The 16,510-nt window shown below is 53.5% G+C and overlaps 9 protein-coding genes across 9 annotated transcripts; 2 read left to right on the top strand and 7 right to left on the bottom strand.

Annotated features, from left to right (window-relative positions):
• Nucleotides 1-1,527: 1,527 nt before the first annotated feature.
• Nucleotides 1,528-1,707, bottom strand: PUNSTDRAFT_30856 (uncharacterized protein; the record flags this gene model as incomplete). The annotated part of the gene is made up of 1 exon (XM_007386101.1): nt 1,528-1,707. A coding segment is annotated over one exon (180 nt), but the record flags the coding sequence as incomplete, so codon positions are not given.
• A 105-nt stretch (nt 1,708-1,812) lies between these two features.
• On the bottom strand, nt 1,813-2,616 carry PUNSTDRAFT_28999 (uncharacterized protein; the record flags this gene model as incomplete). The annotated part of the gene is made up of 1 exon (XM_007386100.2): nt 1,813-2,616. A coding segment is annotated over one exon (804 nt), but the record flags the coding sequence as incomplete, so codon positions are not given.
• Nucleotides 2,617-2,811: 195 nt separating this feature from the next.
• PUNSTDRAFT_29710 (uncharacterized protein) lies at nt 2,812-3,375 on the bottom strand (the record flags this gene model as incomplete). Its single annotated transcript, XM_007386099.1, has 1 exon — nt 2,812-3,375. A coding segment is annotated over one exon (564 nt), but the record flags the coding sequence as incomplete, so codon positions are not given.
• A 704-nt stretch (nt 3,376-4,079) lies between these two features.
• Nucleotides 4,080-5,027, bottom strand: PUNSTDRAFT_136524 (uncharacterized protein; the record flags this gene model as incomplete). Its single annotated transcript, XM_007386098.1, has 3 exons — nt 4,080-4,794; nt 4,851-4,907; nt 4,954-5,027. 3 exons carry the CDS (start codon nt 5,025-5,027, stop codon nt 4,080-4,082), a joined length of 846 nt encoding a protein of 281 aa, XP_007386160.1.
• Nucleotides 5,028-5,084: 57 nt separating this feature from the next.
• PUNSTDRAFT_136523 (uncharacterized protein) lies at nt 5,085-6,182 on the top strand (the record flags this gene model as incomplete). The annotated part of the gene is made up of 6 exons (XM_007386097.1): nt 5,085-5,125; nt 5,188-5,249; nt 5,301-5,506; nt 5,558-5,653; nt 5,706-5,848; nt 5,906-6,182. The coding sequence occupies 6 exons, from the start codon at nt 5,085-5,087 to the stop codon at nt 6,180-6,182; spliced, it is 825 nt and encodes a 274-aa protein (XP_007386159.1).
• An 878-nt stretch (nt 6,183-7,060) lies between these two features.
• Nucleotides 7,061-8,647, bottom strand: PUNSTDRAFT_136522 (uncharacterized protein; the record flags this gene model as incomplete). Its single annotated transcript, XM_007386096.1, has 4 exons — nt 7,061-7,192; nt 7,246-8,015; nt 8,085-8,218; nt 8,274-8,647. The coding sequence occupies 4 exons, from the start codon at nt 8,645-8,647 to the stop codon at nt 7,061-7,063; spliced, it is 1,410 nt and encodes a 469-aa protein (XP_007386158.1).
• Nucleotides 8,648-10,726: 2,079 nt separating this feature from the next.
• On the bottom strand, nt 10,727-11,904 carry PUNSTDRAFT_136521 (uncharacterized protein; the record flags this gene model as incomplete). The annotated part of the gene is made up of 2 exons (XM_007386095.1): nt 10,727-11,647; nt 11,725-11,904. The coding sequence occupies 2 exons, from the start codon at nt 11,902-11,904 to the stop codon at nt 10,727-10,729; spliced, it is 1,101 nt and encodes a 366-aa protein (XP_007386157.1).
• Nucleotides 11,905-12,750: 846 nt separating this feature from the next.
• PUNSTDRAFT_72162 (NAD(P)-binding protein) lies at nt 12,751-13,435 on the bottom strand (the record flags this gene model as incomplete). The annotated part of the gene is made up of 3 exons (XM_007386094.1): nt 12,751-13,094; nt 13,158-13,252; nt 13,314-13,435. The coding sequence occupies 3 exons, from the start codon at nt 13,433-13,435 to the stop codon at nt 12,751-12,753; spliced, it is 561 nt and encodes a 186-aa protein (XP_007386156.1).
• An 883-nt stretch (nt 13,436-14,318) lies between these two features.
• PUNSTDRAFT_136519 (uncharacterized protein) lies at nt 14,319-16,240 on the top strand (the record flags this gene model as incomplete). The annotated part of the gene is made up of 16 exons (XM_007386093.1): nt 14,319-14,369; nt 14,422-14,434; nt 14,491-14,513; nt 14,568-14,594; nt 14,647-14,731; nt 14,796-14,807; nt 14,861-14,885; nt 14,937-15,004; nt 15,056-15,068; nt 15,120-15,262; nt 15,324-15,384; nt 15,437-15,574; nt 15,634-15,654; nt 15,707-15,781; nt 15,846-16,048; nt 16,104-16,240. The coding sequence occupies 16 exons, from the start codon at nt 14,319-14,321 to the stop codon at nt 16,238-16,240; spliced, it is 1,095 nt and encodes a 364-aa protein (XP_007386155.1).
• Between the last annotated feature and the right edge of the window lie 270 nt (nt 16,241-16,510).

Here is a 16,510-nt window from a genome sequence, read left to right as displayed (position 1 = left end):
CAGCGCCCCGCACTTGCCGTCAGCTGAGCCCGCGTTCGGTGTCAAGCCTATGGTGTCAACAGTGCCCCGCCCTCACCGTCAGCCGCACCCCGCCCGTTGCCAGCCGCGCCCCGCCCGTCGTCAATCGCCCCCCGCCCTCACCGTCAAACGTGCCCCGTCCTCTTCGTCAGTCGCGTCTGCACTCGGCATCAACCGCGCCCTGTCTTCGACAGTCACGCCTGCACTCGTAGCTGCGCACACCTTAGTTGATGCAGGGTGCGGTCATAAAGTATCGTACACTGCTTCCATCCCCCATGCCCTCTTTCGCCCAACGCCAAGCGCGAGCCGCCAATGCGCTCGCGCTCGGCACAGCTTCCATCCCCCGTGCCAGCATGGAGCCACCGGTGAGGACGCCAGATGCACGCTTGTGCCGCGTCGCACAAGTTTGCCCAACACCGGAGAACGTGAGGCCTCCGGGATGCGCATGCACGATACGACCTTCGCAGCTTCCACTCCCCCGCCCTTGCCGTCTGACGCACGACACGACATTCGATTGGTACCCGCTGGCTGGCAGCACCAGCATGGAGTCACCGACCAAGACGCGAGGGGCACGCTGGTGCCGCATCGTATAACTTTGCCCACCACCCAAGACGCAGGCCTCTATGATGGGCACACACGACACGAGATTTGATCGGCACCCTCGACCGGAATCTATTGTACACAGTAATTATGATACTACGTATACTCTTCATTGTCCTCATCTGAGCGTCCTACAAATACTGCACGAGCAAGAGCGCCACTGCGATCAATGATCGCCCATTCGTTGGTAGTGGGCACGGGGATGCGTCCAACCAAACATTGGATAGCGGTAATATCGACGACCTCAAGACGTCCAGTGCGTTCATAGTAGTGAATATCAAGCCGCGGATGCTTACGGGTAACATCACAAGACCGAATGACTGCGAATAACACTGTTTCATCTTTCTTGGTCTTGAGGGTCTGCGATTTGGGCAGTCGCAACACAAAGATATGCTGCAACTGCCCGAAGAAAGTATGATCTTCATATTCGGGCACCCGATTACGCTGGCGTGCATATTTGTCAACAAGGAGTTGATACTGAAGTAATAGGTTTATGAGTTGTACGGATGGACATTCGGGAGAAGTTTACTAACGCGGACGTGAGAGGCATCTCTGCGATCATCGCCAGATGTTGGACAAAGGTGTATAGCAGATATGGTGTCACCGTCGTTCAGGATCCGCAAGCGTCCAAATTCTTCGAGGCTATGGGGAACAAACTTGCGGGCGGCCGTGATTGTAATGCCGTAGCGTGTAGCCAGAGCTAGGAGAATCTTCCCATGAACATCGGCGGGGACTTCAGATACAGAGCGGAATGGCGGGATGAGTACACAAGTGGGATCTCAACAAATGCAACACTCATTAGTGGGCTGGAGAGAGAGATAGCTATATAGAATCAAGCTTACATTCGTTAAATAGGATAGCACCTCGTGGCGTCTTTGGCTTGCGCAGAGATAGCTCATCATGGAGGTTGTACTTAAGCATGATATGCGATAATCGTGCGTTGTTGAGCACGTAACGATTAATGCTTGCATAGGGGAAACGGCGGCTTGTGATGGCTGGCTGAAGCGACCCGCAGTATCGTTCCATTGGGAACGCCCATGAACCCCACACTGGACCGGTCGCTCGGATGCTGGCTGCAATGTGCAGGAGACCATGAATGGTCACCGGACATGCAGATAAGCGTGACGGATTGTCTTGATAATATATCCTTTGAAAGATGATTAGACTTGAAGCGCACATGGTTCTGAAAGATCCTCACCTCTCGTACATCTGCACCCAAGCAATAAAGCCATCATCGATAGCCTTGATATCCTCGTCAGAATACTCGAACGAGAGGCACAGGTCAAGGAGAGAAACCAAGTCGATAAAATGTCGGTAATATTTCTCATGCTTGAAGCGCCGATTGAGAAGAACGGGCCCTATATATAGCGTCCAGAAAGACCAGGAATCAGCCGTGCACCCTGACCTGTCTTGCGCAATGTTCGGTTGACGTGGACCATATGCAGAAGGTATAGTACTGCCGGATGCTGCAGTAGCTTCCCCGATCGCATCCCAGATTTTCTTGTCGAGCTTATAGTCCTCGGAGCCCGTGTCAAGGTCCTTGTACTCGCCGGTCCATAGGAGAATAAGATTCTTGATGACATTCTCCCAGATCAGATGCATGAAATCATAGGGAAAAGATGCTGGAAAGGAGAGCGAGGCGAGGCAGCTTAGGAGTGGAACACCTTTGATACCCGAGGTCTTCGCCAGTCGCTCGCGTTCTGCTTCGGTTGATGCTCTCTCAACTGCTTCCTCCTGGTTCAAAAACTCGTCATGCGAGCGCAGTGGAAGGTCCTCCGGCTGGTATACTTTGATGGCGTCTGGATCCGATATAACATCGGGGTGCCGCTTCCGTGACAGCGGGACGTAGTTCGTTGTGGCACGCGAGCCTGGTATCCTGAGGCCATGGATATGACAGAATCGACATGGCGAAAGTCCATTATGGCCTTTCATCCGCATGATCATAGAAATGGCTGGAATATCGCCGAACACGATGATGAGGTACGCGCGGAGAGGGAAGTAATTGCCAGAGAGTACGTCGTAAGCATGGACCCCAATCTCTAGTCGTAACAGTTCCTCGACCAATGGCCATAAAAAGGAGTCGAAGTCGACAGGCTTTTTCGGTCCAGGAATGACCCCGACGGGAATGATGTTCTTGGTGTGAAAGCGGACCTCGGGTGGTAAGTTGTAGTTGAAAAGAATGAGCGGCCACGCCGTTTTCTTCCGCCGCTTGTGAGGTGCGAAACCATCGGACGAGAGTCCAAGAGCAACATCCCGTGGGTCGGAGAAGAAGTTATGGCCAAGATCTCGACCGTGAATTGAGACACGGGTACGACAGAGTTGTTGGTAGAGATTTCCATCGAAAATGTCAGTCATCGTGCCAGGAGTATGCGAGTGCTCATGTGCACGATATCGCATCTGTTCTGCTGTGGCTGGGAATTCCATGAATGCCTTGAGGCGTGGAGTAAGCGGTAGGTAAGGGAATTGTGATCGTGGACGGCCGGCGACATCATATCTCGGTTGTTTGCAATAAGGACAGGCATCGAGGGATGAATGAGGTCCAACAAAACAGCAGCAGGAGTTGGTACAGCAGTCATACAATACCGGGTCTAGTGCGGAGAGAACGGCAGCTCGCGACTGAGTAGCCTTCCACGACGGTACATCCTGGGTTGGAAATGCATATGGAAGTTTCTCGAATGCACCCGTCTTCATATGTGTCTTGACTTTGAGGGCAAACAGCCGGAGAATAGCTATATCTTCCTCATCAAGCTGAGTGCCTACAGTACTGGTAAGCGAATGTTGTGATTATGCTCTGCGATAAACTGACCTGCAGCACGTGCAGCGTCCTCGAAACCCTCCTTGAGGGCTTCATATGCTGTGATGGGATTGAAATACGTGTCCTCATCTTCATCCTCTTCGTTGATGTTGTAGTCCGACCTCCCGTCTTCGTCATCATCCTCGTTATCTTCATCATCGGTGGCATCCTCAACCCAAGGCTGTCGACATCTCCAGACATTGTGTTGCTCCGCAACTGCATCGTAAGCATCGTATGTTGAGACTGATTCGTCAAGATCCATAGCGCATGGGTCCTGAACATGAACATCTTCGCATTGATCCGGCATGGTAGTAGCATCAATCTCAGTAGATATAGACGGTGATTTGGATGAGCAGCTGAGCGTCCGTTGCAGTGTATTAATGGCATTGCTCGTAGTATGCTGTACAGTTGACCAGATGTTCTGAGCCCGTGCTGATGGCTGTGGTACGATTTTCGCCTTCCGATGCCGTAGATCTTCACGGTCCCCCACGAGTTTACCACATCCACAGGAGCAGACGTGCTTTTTAGGTCGTGCAGCTGTAGGCTTCCGCCCACCTCGGCGGCCAATCATTCCGTATGAATGGTCTAAGGGCAGAGGTGAGAGACGCCGAGGACATTGACAAAGGGACAAACCTGCAAAATGCGGCGTTGGCGATAGATGGATGACCTAGTGCACCGGCAGTTCAGGTCGGAGGTGGCGTGTTGCCGATGAAGCGGGGACCACGAGTAGTGACACGGACTGAGGGCGGAGGTGAGAGATGCCGTACAGAGATTTTGCGGCGTTGGCGGTTGACCTGGTGCGCCGGTGGTTTGGGTTGGAGGCGGAGTGTTGCCAATGAAGCGAGAACGACGAGTAGTGACACGGGCTGAGGGCGGAGGTGAGAGAAGCCGTACAGAGGTTCTGCGGCGTTGGCGGTGAAGCGTTCATCCAGGGAGCTTGGAGGGTGCCGATAAGAGGCGCAGTGACGTGGAAGGATAGATGTATCCGTGTTTCGTGTTTCCAGTGGTAGGATGTGTAATGACGGATCTGCTGGACATCAGCGGGTGATGCCGCAGGATTCGGGAGGTGCATACCTGGGTTTTGCAGCGTTGGCAGTGAAGCGTTCGTCCAGGGAGCTTGGAGGGCACCGATAAGAAGTGCAGCGACGTGGAGGGATAGATGTATCCGTGTTTCGCGTTGCCGGTGGTAGAGTGCGGGATGATGGATCTGCTGGACATCAGTGGGTGACGCCGCAGGATTCGAGAGGTGCATACCTGGGTTTTGCGGTGTTGGTGATGAAGGATTGGTCCCAAGGAGTGTGGAGAGCACCGATAAGAGGCACAGCGACGTGGAATCAGGATAAATGTATCCACGTTTCGCGTTGCCGGTGGTAGAATGTGGACTAACAGATCTGCTGTACATCAGCGGATGCCACCGCAGGATTCAGGAGGTGCGTACCTTGGCTTTGCGGCTCTGGTGGTGAAGCGCCGGGCTGGTAAGAGGTTGAGTTTTGATCTAGCGAGCTGGATCAGAAACAGGACAAGTCGGCGCGGGCACTTACCCTGAGGTAAAAACGGCCAGGAGCCAATGAAAACCTGGGGATTGCCAATCAGTTTCCTTTTTCTGCGTCGCCATGTCACTACTCAGGCTTTGTAACCTTCTCCCTCCCTCACACGGCATCTTCAACTTCTCATGCCTGCTACGGATGTCAACCAAGAGGTCAGCGATGCCAGGTATGGAAACTCGAGCCCCGAAAGCAGAAATACGCACCTGACGTTAGCCGATGTTCCGCCAGTGATGACGACAGCATCGACGAGAATGGAATGAGCTATAAGGAGCTCTTCCTCCAGGCAAAGGGTGAGTCACACCTGAGCAGAGTAGACCTTACGCTAACCTAGGACCCGACAGAGCGCGCGGAGAAAGAGAGAGATCGACGCCGCTTACTTGAGAAAAAGATGAACGGTGAGGTTGGCCCCACCGGCCGTAACAAAGCCACACCGGAGAAGATTCCCCGACCGCAAGGGACCGCTGGCAATAAGGGTTATAATCTTCAGACAAAAATGCGGCTTGATAGTTGTGACGCTGACAAGAATGAATTGTATCTTGCTATCTGCGTCAGTAGTTTGCTGCCATCATTTGCTTTTCCGGCTCACAAAGATGACTAGCGGCATGTGCGAGACTTGACTATTGCTGCCCAGCTTGATTGGCGTGTCCCGTTCCGGCGTCAACCTAAGGATGACCTGGCCAAGATATACCGGCTTGTCAGTGTCGTATCACATCAGTCTTGACCAACCACTCACGTCGCATCTTCAGGCAATGGAGTCATTCGATTATCTCAAACAATTTGAGTGTTGTTGGCCCGTTGATGAGATTATATCGCAGCATTTTCGCAATAAGCGAAAGTACAACGCGAAGATGGGCCGGTTTTCCAATCCTCGTGGCAAGAACAGGGCTTTGTGAGAGGATTATCAGTTATAGCACCCTCTGTTCCAGCCTGAGTCTGGATATCACAGTGGGCGCGGCTCGGACCAGCCTCCCCAAAATGACGAAGACCACGAAAATCGTCCACCAATCGAACCGTCGGGCTCGCGCACTTCGTCATCTGCTGCAACGGCAGTGGAGCAGCGACCAAAGCCACGTCCGAGAAAGCGCCAGAAGACGCAGCCAGCACACCCCGAAACCTCCGACAATCAGGCGCCATCTAGAGCTGCTCCACGCCGCGAAAAACCAACGACGAGGGCCGCAGGCCAGCAGCCCACAACCCGCGCGCAGCCTGAGGGAGCCGCCTGAATGCCAAGCATGCCTAAAGCACAAGTGTCCAATGTAGCATTTGAGCATATAGTCTTCGGAGTCGTCAATACAATCATTTGGATTCCGTCCGTGGCCATGTACAATTGCAACAGTCCTAAGCGTAAAAGGGAGAGCGAGCGCGACGGCAGCGCTGGCGCGATCGATCAGTTCCCGATTAGGCGGGCGGGAGCAAACCGTGGGACGACGGGAGTCAGTGTACAGTGTTTGAATGCGAGCTGTATATATAACCAACAAAATGGATGATAGAGATGGGTGAGGGCCCATGATTGCCTGTGGTTTAAATCAGACATGGAATGGGTGACAACCATCCACTGACATTCGTCCACACACTGGGGTACACCTCCCAAAATGTGAGTGAAACCAATCCACACGACTGGTGGGTAAACCCCATTCTGTGGGTAATTCTGTGGTTAAATCTCACCCATTCCGAGTAGCACAGTGGTGGAGCCGAGATGGGGAGGAGAGGGCGAAGGAGCTCGGGCTCACATTGGAAGGAGATCGAACGACAGCCCCATGCATGTGCGCGCGTTGCTCGCACGACGTTGAGGACACGGCTCCGCCTTGCTCATGTTGGCGATGCCAGCTCAGCAAGATGCCTCGTGGCAGAAAAAAACGGGCTAAGCGCACTTAGTTCGTCGACAACTCTCCAAACGTTCTAAGTCCAGTTGACGGCGATCACCAGATGTCCTGGCTGCTCCTGGCGCGAAGTGCGGGTGGACCCTTGCCGAGTTGCCAGAAAATGTCAGATGCTGGCGCTCTTCCGTCCAAGGCGTCTCAACTGCTGGTGTATATCTAAACGCCTTCTTGGCTGATTTGATCGCGTTGCTGTTGTTTGTCGTAGGAGATCGACATCATCCTTAGAGTACACCTTCCTCCGTGGATTCCCCATAACCACCGATATACATAGACACGTGCAAGTCAATCATTCGTTTCACCATGTTCACTCTGCCCTCATCGGCTTCCAGCAACTGAACCCGCATGCAATTTCTCTGTCACACGCAACCTGAGCACTATTGTAGCGAGATGCGTCTGCGGCACTCACCGCAGCGAAGGACACCCCTCGATAGACATGGTTGAAAAGCTCCTTGAACTCCGGATGGTCCTTAACATTAGACGGTCCGTCCTTTCCCTCAGCAATCGCCGCGCTGTCCACGTGCAAAACCCCTTTCAGTGCGGCGACCGTAAGTCGCTTGAGGAACGCTTTGTTGGAAGGTTCATGGTCTTCGCGACTAGCAACTGCCGCCACCGTACCGAAGACATCCTCGTCTGGTTCTGCAACCAGAGCCTTCCCCTTCCCCTTCACACTTGTAGTCGAAGGGGCGGACTTCGTTCGCGACAGTGGAACAGAGGGCACCCGGAACAACGCGTCGCTGCTCTTCTCCGATTTACCCTTTGTTTTGGCAGTGGGCGGACGGGCCGACGCAGCTCGCGTGGTGCTCGGCCCCGCAAGGGAGGCCGACGAAGAAGAGCGCTTAAACTCGACGCCTGTCATTACCTCCCGGGCCCGCCGTAGCGTATCCTCCGCCTTTTCCTTCTGCGACATCTTCGAGGGACCCCCACCATTAGAGTCAGCCCGACGGCGCTTTAAGGTACCACGAGCGTTGCCGTCGCCAGTGACTTTCTCCCCGAAGAAGGTGAGAGGTATCTTGCGCGGCGTGGGATCGTCAGGACGCGGCAGGCGCATGCGCTTCTCCGCAGATGATGTTCCGAGTGATAACGCTTGTACTGGAGGTTGTGGTAGGACGCGAGCGACCCGGAGATGCATTATAGCAGACTCATCAGGCTGGCCGAAGATGACAAATTCAGGGATTTCTATCGATACGCAGCGTGGCGTCAGCATACATCTCTCCGAGAAGCGACAGTGCTAGGGTACGGGCTCACCATCGCCACCAAGACCAACCCGGACACCGTATTTGGTCCTCAAGTTCTTCGCACCCTGGTCTGCGTCCACCTTCTCCAAGCAGAAGACGTTCTCGAAGTAAATGACGGATAACGTAGCGTCGGGGTGAACATGCCTTCAGTAGAGCAACGTTAGATCGTGAGAGGCAGGTACGGAGACTCTCAACTGACATGGAAACACCGGCTTGATCGTCGCAGTCGTCCGGATGAAGGTATATGTCGTCTAACTTCACTGTGCCCAGAAAGTTAAGCGTAGGTCTTCCGCGCATCACCTCTAGAGCCAATGCTAGAGGGTTGTCCAGAAGAGCGGCCGACGAGCCTGCCCTGTTTGGCGTCAAAGAGGTCGTAACAGTCGGTATGCTGAACATGATGCCATCCAATGTGAGATGCGAGTCCGGTAACGCCAACGCTCCACGATAGAGCAATCGATGGCGAGCGGGACCGGAAGGGCTGTTCTGCGGGTGGGACGTAGAGCCAGCGCCATTGGCAGAGGTAGAAGGAGTAGAACTTCGCTGTGGTGGGTTTACAACGGTTGCCGCGGACATCGGTTGGCGGAAACGCAAGCTGAGACGGGTGTTCGCGCCAAGCCAACACCCAGTGAATCGGTCACATGAGATGCACGTGGGCGCGTTTAGGCGTGCACCCTGCAGCGAAAGGCGACAGATTGACAGAAGCTCGCATGCACACAGGCGTTGATCAGCATCGTAAAAAGCATGTTTAGATTACATTTCTCATCTATTGTACATGTGCGTTTCCGGGTTTCAATCGATAGGACAGGCTTTGCGAGTCAATGGCATGCTGCCACTGCATGGCAAACACAAATGATGCAGGCCATAAACCGTTCGAAGAGCAAGAAAACCTCCATCGACACGAGATAGAGCCGGCTATAAAGACGGCGTAGTGGAGCCATCGGAAACAGTTTGAGGTAAACCGGCGTTTGCAGGAGACACAGGCGATGATTGCGCAGGTGTTTTGGCTGGGACGGAGACGATCCTTGCCTCGGCTCGTGTGATGTGTACCCTCGTCGCCGTTTGCACGATGTAGTCCAACGCGTCTTCTAAGTCCAGACGATCACCTGGCACCCATCTTATGGTTGTCCGCTGCAGGTTTAGTGCGCGTCGTCTTATCTGAACCTGTCGAGTAGCACGTCAGCTAAACCCGTCTCACAGCGTATATGCGCGGTGAGATAATCTATGAGACTCACGCGGGGCATGGTGATGCTAAGGGTATGGTGAGAGGCTCAAGATGGGTGGCTCCACGGTTTGCAGCCTCCATTTAATTGGCCGCGCGGCGCGAAGTCGACCACAATTGATTGAGCAGCTGAAGGGCGTTTCGTGACTCATTTGTGGATCTATCATGATGGAGCGGTGCCACACGCCTCAAGGGCCGTGGCCCTGGATGGCAAAACGTTTTCGGGTCGCATTGTTACTGGGGAGGCGTGGCGTCCGGAGGCGGCGGTCTTTTGTCAACCACGAGGCCACGCGCCTCCAGGCTCATAAAGGCGGTTGATTGAGCCCACGCCTTCGTCTTTCTCCCCGTCACCCCACTTCCTGTGGAAGCAGCGATGAAACCAATGGCGAAGACCATGCAACAACACCGCAACAGGAACGCCTGCATCGTGCAGTAGACGCAACGTCGACTCCTGGTAGCTGATCAAACTGTTTCTGTTAACAAACAAGATGGACGGTTGGACGCCACGCTGCTCACCATGGAGGACCTCGCCCATGATTCGGGAGATGAGATCCGTGCTGGTCAACAGGAACCAATAATCGACCTCAATATTCGGCGATTCATACGTGTATAAGGCACCATTCAGCAGCAGCGACGAGAGGGGTTAGGATGGGGAGCCTCTCGTTGGGCAGATATCGTTGGAGGATGCAATTCGGATGCGGTCTCTCAAGTGATGCACCGAAGGACGACGTAACACCCGTCATCGCCTCGTGCTGACTCGATTGGCCCGCGTTTTAGATGTGATTCCAGTCGTTCAAGCATCGGCATACGGATATAATGAGCCTGCAGTGCTTGCGCATTGCGTGCGAGGCGGGGTGAGGTTCAGGTGCAAGGTGCGTGCGCACGACGCGCGCATCCACGCGGTGTCACGACGCGCGCATCCACGCGGTGTCACGACGCGCGCATCCACGCGGTGTCACGACGCGCGCATCCACGCGGTGTCACGGTGCCGCCCAGGCACTCCGACCTCACTGCTATTACAACGTCTTGCGAGTACGCGTTGAACCAAAAGATCTACTGACATCATCACATTGGCAGACTGACGTTTTACACCATTGGCAGACTGATGTTTTATAGGAAGCAGCTACGCAGATTACAGGTTTGAGGTAACACGGGATAGTACATTAATATTTGTCTTACAGACAATACGGGAACCAAGACTCTTGGAGAACACTGCCAGCACACGACAGGATGGTTGAAGATAAGTGCGATGTTCGCAGCAGGATTATAAGGGAGAAGAAGGAGCATGGGCAGGGGGGATTGGAAATATGCAATAAAAAGACATCGTGGTTCACTGGCGGGGGCCGGGCTTGAGACCGAGGCAGGGACTGCACAATTTGGGGTGATGGACGTTCAAGGGCGACTATAGGTCGCGTTATTGGCGGTGCCGGGACCTACAGTGAGAATAACGCGCTCAAAGAGTCAGTGCGGATCGCGTACAGGCGCACAGCGAGCTCACGGATGCTTGCTACTCTCTTCAGCATGTTCATCATCTTCTGGCTAACACGCCTATGCTTGGGAAGATCTTCATCCTTGTGAGTGAGTTCACGTCGATCATTTTCTTTGGCCACGAGCGTTCCATTTGTTTCCGCATCTGAGACACGCGGCTCGCGGAGGGTGTCATCATCCGTGAATATGTCCATTTCGTCGGTAAGGTCTACGATACCAGGAGCGGATCCAAGATCAACATCCGTAACCCAGCTGCGAAGCCGCGAAAGCCCCGTAGAAACGTGTTCTCCACCCAGATCATGAGGTCCGGATGGCCTGTGCAGAGTTCCACGATCGATAGATATTGGATTAGCGTGGCCGTCGTTCGAGGTAGGATAGCCAGTGGCCGCCATCCGACGATGTGAGTGCGTTCGTAGCATGGGGTCACTGCTTTTTTCGTCCCGAGACCCTTGTTCTGCAACCCCAGAATCGAAGGCATGTGGAACAGATGCAGCTCCATATCCAACAAAGACGTCCACCTGCTCGTCAAGTAGGAATGCCAGCATAGGCAGATCAATCGGATGAATGTCTAAGATTACACCTCGACGCCATTCCTGTCTGTAACGACCGTTACTCAAGCCTTGCTCTTCACTTCCGTTGGCAGATGTAGAAGGTTCTGGCGAGGATCCACGTCCCAGGTACGCGTCCGCTGATTCGTCAGTCAACTCCGCGAAAAGCCACAGGTCTTCGGATTCGATATAAAGCATCCGACCTCGACGCCGCCATTGCTCCGTAATTTTCTTCTGCGTGGCCTTATTCTCGGGTGGAGACTTGGCTGACGCGACGTGGTGACCTTTGGACGCGTTTCGCATGTAGTTACCGGTGATCTGGGGGTGTGCCCGCGAACATCACGACAAGGTGAGGACTGTGTATTTCCGACTTGCTGGATCGGAATGCCACTTACGGATGCTATCTTGACGCGTAGGTCCCAAGGCACCTGACTGAGCCGGGCAGGATCTGGCATCACTACGCGTCCTGCAGATCCTGCCGCTGCGTAGCCATCTTGGCCACCATCCGAGTATGTGACCAAGTCATGTTCTCCAGATTGCACAGATTCATTCACTTGGAGGTGTGTCTGCTGCATGACTGCCTTGCACTGTGATATGGTTCGTGGAGCAGAGATATCTGGAGGTCGCAGTCCGGGCTTGTTCGTGGTTGATTGATTTGGTTGGAAAGAGAGATGCCAGAGCATCCAGATGTTGCCATATGCACCAAGGAGACATGGTTCGCCATTGTTCCATACAGCATCGAGGGCCACAGAGTAACGTCGGTGGCCTCCAATGAGATCCGCGCAGGCGAGTCTCAGTCAAACGCGTGCCGCGCGCGCGCACGTGGTGATCACGCATTTCCCACACCCCGCAGCTGGTGGACCAGGGCATGCGTGCAGTGTCCCTAACAACGAGTTCTTACATGTCCTTACTCTCTTCACCCTCATGCTCAAGTGTTATGAGTGTATGCATGGACGCCGATCTCACCAATTACCCCGATTAACTACTTATACATGCAAAACTATTTGTACCCGAACAGCTTGGCGATCTCCTGGTCGATCAAGTCGATGGCGGGCCAGTTCTCCTCGAACTTGAATTGATCTTGCGGGTGCACCCAAACATCTGATCTGTTAATTGATACCGCCTGGCCGTTGGCCTTGCTGTCTCCGAGAAGGCTCTAAAGAAAGACGAAGGTAGTTAAGCACCCCAGTGTAGAAAGCAAGAGCGAACGTCACGTACGATGAACTGTTTGACCACGAGATCAATCGGGGTGAGCAACTTTTGCTCGCGGAAGGGCACGAAGAGAACGTCCGGGGCAATCTGGGTGTCTGTATATTACGTTAGGCGTGATTGGCGCCGCTGTCCAGGTGGTCAGTACTAACCGACCAAGTTGGGGGCAACTGCAAATAACGGTGAGTCGTCAATTATGCTCGCTGTAGCAGTCACGACTTACTGCAGTTGATAGTGACGTCCTTGTCTGCGTAGAAAGCAGCTGACGCCCTCATAAAGTTGACGATTGCTGCCTTCGCAGCCGAATACATCGGCATCGTCGTACTCGGATAAAAGCCGATCACGCTGGACGTCAAGATGAGCTTGCCACGGAAGCCGTTCACACCCTTCTCCTGACGCTCGAAGTATTGCAACGCCAACGCCGCCGTGTTGAGCTGTCCAGTGCAATCGATGTTCAGCGTCGCGAAGTTGGGTTTCGAGATCGGACGGTTTGCCGCGGTAGCGGGATCGAACGCGGGTAGCCACGGAAGTTCCGCAATTCCCGCGTTGGCAAACACTGTTTCGGGAAGACGTTGAGTTTCATGAACGGATTTCGTCGGTCGGAGACATAAAGACGCACCATAGTCGATGCGACCGAAGGTAGCTTTACCCTTCTCGAAAGCAGCCGCCTGATCGTCCCAGTTGGTCGTGTCGACCTTGTAGGCAACTGCAACACTGGCAAAAACCGTATCTTAGGAGATGATCTTTACTTGGTGTCGATGAACAAGCTGCAAACCTTGATCCAGCCTTCTCATTCAGTTCCGCAGCGAACTTGCTTCCGGCCTCCTCATTGAGATCGGCGATGATCACCTTGCCTCTGAACCATCCAAGAGTCAAGGCGAGTCTCCCAATGTGCATTCGACTCACTCACCCTTGCGCAACGAGGCTCTCCGCCAGACCACGACCGAGACCTGTCGGGGTACATATGAACGATCTCCTCCCGCATCGATAAAGAGGATGTCTCACCTGAAGCGGCACCGGTAATGAGGGAGACTTCGTCCTTGGAAATGGCCATGGCGCGTGCAGTGAAGGATAGGAATAGGAAGGCCCGATGAGTGCGGTACCCTCTTCGGACGGGGGTTGAAATAGGAAAGGCGCAAGAGGAGTTTTGCACTGTTTTGCATTGCTAGATTGATGCTAGATCAAACTCAGGGCCAATTTAACCGGCTTCCTCCGCACGAAGTTCGTTGGGGCGCCGCGGCTCTGTCCTTTTCCATGGACCAGACCAGGACGATGGATGCCGACATAAGCGTTCCGGGACATCGAAGATGGACAGGATCCGGCCTCATACCGCGCAGAATATGACCTCGCAGAGCGTATCCGGCCTCATACCGCGCAGAATATGGCCTCGCAGAGCGTATATCGCCCCGTCCCCCCTCGGATGCAGACCTGACTGTCGGACAGCATTGGACGTAAAAGGTAGGTTCTTTGGCACTATCGACGAGCTTCCTCCCGGCACGTAACCACCTTAAGGCTATCACGTGATACAGACGCGGCCAGGCGGAGGAGGACGCGCTTGGGTGAATGTTGAGACGTTAACCGTGTCTCAGCCTATACATTCATCAAAGACCTTCCAAGCGATTTGCGCGTTTCGAGGACGGCCTGATTTGTCCTGAATATTATGCCCTGGTTACTGAGACATCCGCGCCATTAGCCTCCGAACCGCAACGGCAATGCCAACAAATATATGCCGCCTGTAGGAGGGAAAGACGCAGTTGCATTTTTTTCTCCCCCTCTCACCATGAGCGCCGCCGAAGTTGAGAGACTCAACCAAATTGTTCACGTTGCCCAGGTAGCCAACATCCATCGAAAGCATGTTGCATTAATTGCTCACAGATTAACAGACTTATGTTGCTAGTGCGTACTCCATAACCCTTTTGCTACAGCGTGACCGACGAATCGATGCATTGCAGGCACTACCTCCGTGTTGGTCTGGGTGCGTTATCTGCTCTGATGATTTAACAATTCCGACTCACATAGCCTTCTGTAGGACTGGTTAGCATGCCTTCCACAAGAGGTACGGGAGTACCACGTCTTTGACGAAGAGACTATCTTAGACCACGTATCAGTATAAATACATATGGAAGGTGTCATGGAGTCCCATCAAAGTTTTGTACCTCATGGTACGGTACTACACCTTCGTCGTTCTTGTCGGTGAGTGACCCTTCGCCTTCTCTTCCATCGCTCGAAGAAGCCACTGACACCCGTGTGTTCCCAGTGACCGATGTTTGTGTGTCATATTCTGACTCTCCATGAACCACAACGTATTCACTGCCTTCACAGGGTTCTTCGCTGATTGGCAAGAGCAGTGAGTGCAATTGCAAGAGCCAATGGCAATACGAATGCTCACCTACTGCAGGACATGTGCCAAGTCACTACGCATTCTTCCTGGTCTAGCCGTCGCGATTGACTTATGTGTTGAGATGGGTATGTTCAGTCTTCCGCGTCGAGGAATTATCGTACTGAACATATATACAGTGTTGGCGCTACGGTGAGGGCCAAGCGATGTAAATATCCGTAACACGCTCAATTTGCGTTCCAGAGTTTACGCTCTGTACGCACGTGATTGGAGAATAGGTTGCCTCCTTGTAGCCGTCTTGGCTGGCTTTTTAGGTGTCATGATCGCGGTCCCCATCCTCGCGTTTGACTACACGAGGTTGCCATCTTGGCCAGGTCCTTGTTTAGGTTTGTACTCCCATCAGATTCACGATAGAGCGCGTTGAATGACTGTACGTTATGCACTCAGTGACGGGTAAGGCATCTGTCGCGGGTCCTCGGTTCATCATCGCTTTCTACGCCTCTCCTATGTAAGAGTTTCCACTCGTACGGCTTGCTTCGTCGTGCCTAACGATGCTATAGGACACTCGACCTCCTCTTCACCGGGCTAACTACGTGGCGCGCGCTCAAACATCGCCGTAGCGGCACCGCCAGTGGGCTCATCAAGGTCTTTCTGCGAGACGGCATCCTTTACTTCCTGTCCATATCGGCTTTGAACTTGTAAGCGAATCTCATTTCTCCTGAAAGCAACTGCTTGAATTATCTACGCTGTATCACAGGGTCAACGTGATATTCTTCATGTAAGTTCTGGCCGCATTCGTGGCGAAATGCCCTAACGTCAAATATCGACAGCAAAGCGGATGCATCGATACAGTCAATCAACGCCCCTATGAGTATTCAGCTGTCCTCTGTTTTATGCTGTCGCCTGTGAGTCCGCGTTGCCAAGCTGCAATCTTTCGGGAGCGCTAAGAACGCCATCTGTTATCTATAGCATTCTCAATCTCCGTGCCGAGCATAAACGTCAGCCGGCGGTGAAGCGCTTCGCTACGACCGTCGGCCGCTGGATAGACGATTTCCGCGTCACGGACGACAGTCAGAGCGACGGACACACCGTATCGCTCCAGAGCCGTACCCCGCGGCCGGCCGCATCCGCCATGCGCAGAGAACCCGCTGGCGATGGAGAGCCTGCGAATGGTAAAACACGCTCCTAGCATATGGTGATCGGCGAGCACTGACCCCATTGTTGTAGGTATCGTAGTGCATTGGGAACGCGAGGTCTACGACGACACCGCTGCATGGGACTCCAAGCAGGTGATATCCAGGAGTAACAGCGACATCGAAGCTGGCAAAGACGACTTGGACTTGCCAACCACAAACAAGGCTTAGATAGAAACGCACCAACAAATTCCTATGAGGAAACTTGCATACACGCTTTCACATATCATTGTACATTGTTGCATTCATTTTCCTATGAGGGACTCGCATACACGCTTTCACATATCATTGTACATTGTTGCATTCATTTGGTTTGGCAGCAGGGCAACAGAGACGTGCGGATTGTCCTCCTTTCTTCTCGTGGTAATCGTCTCACAAGTGCTCGCAAAATGCATGAAACCGACTCTTTTTGCAAGGTATATGTCATCCATGAATTTAGAT

Source organism: Punctularia strigosozonata (genome assembly GCF_000264995.1).
Source record: "Punctularia strigosozonata HHB-11173 SS5 unplaced genomic scaffold PUNSTscaffold_10, whole genome shotgun sequence".
In the NCBI taxonomy this organism is placed as follows: domain Eukaryota; kingdom Fungi; phylum Basidiomycota; class Agaricomycetes; order Corticiales; family Punctulariaceae; genus Punctularia; species Punctularia strigosozonata.
This window is presented reverse-complemented; position numbering and strand designations above follow the sequence as displayed.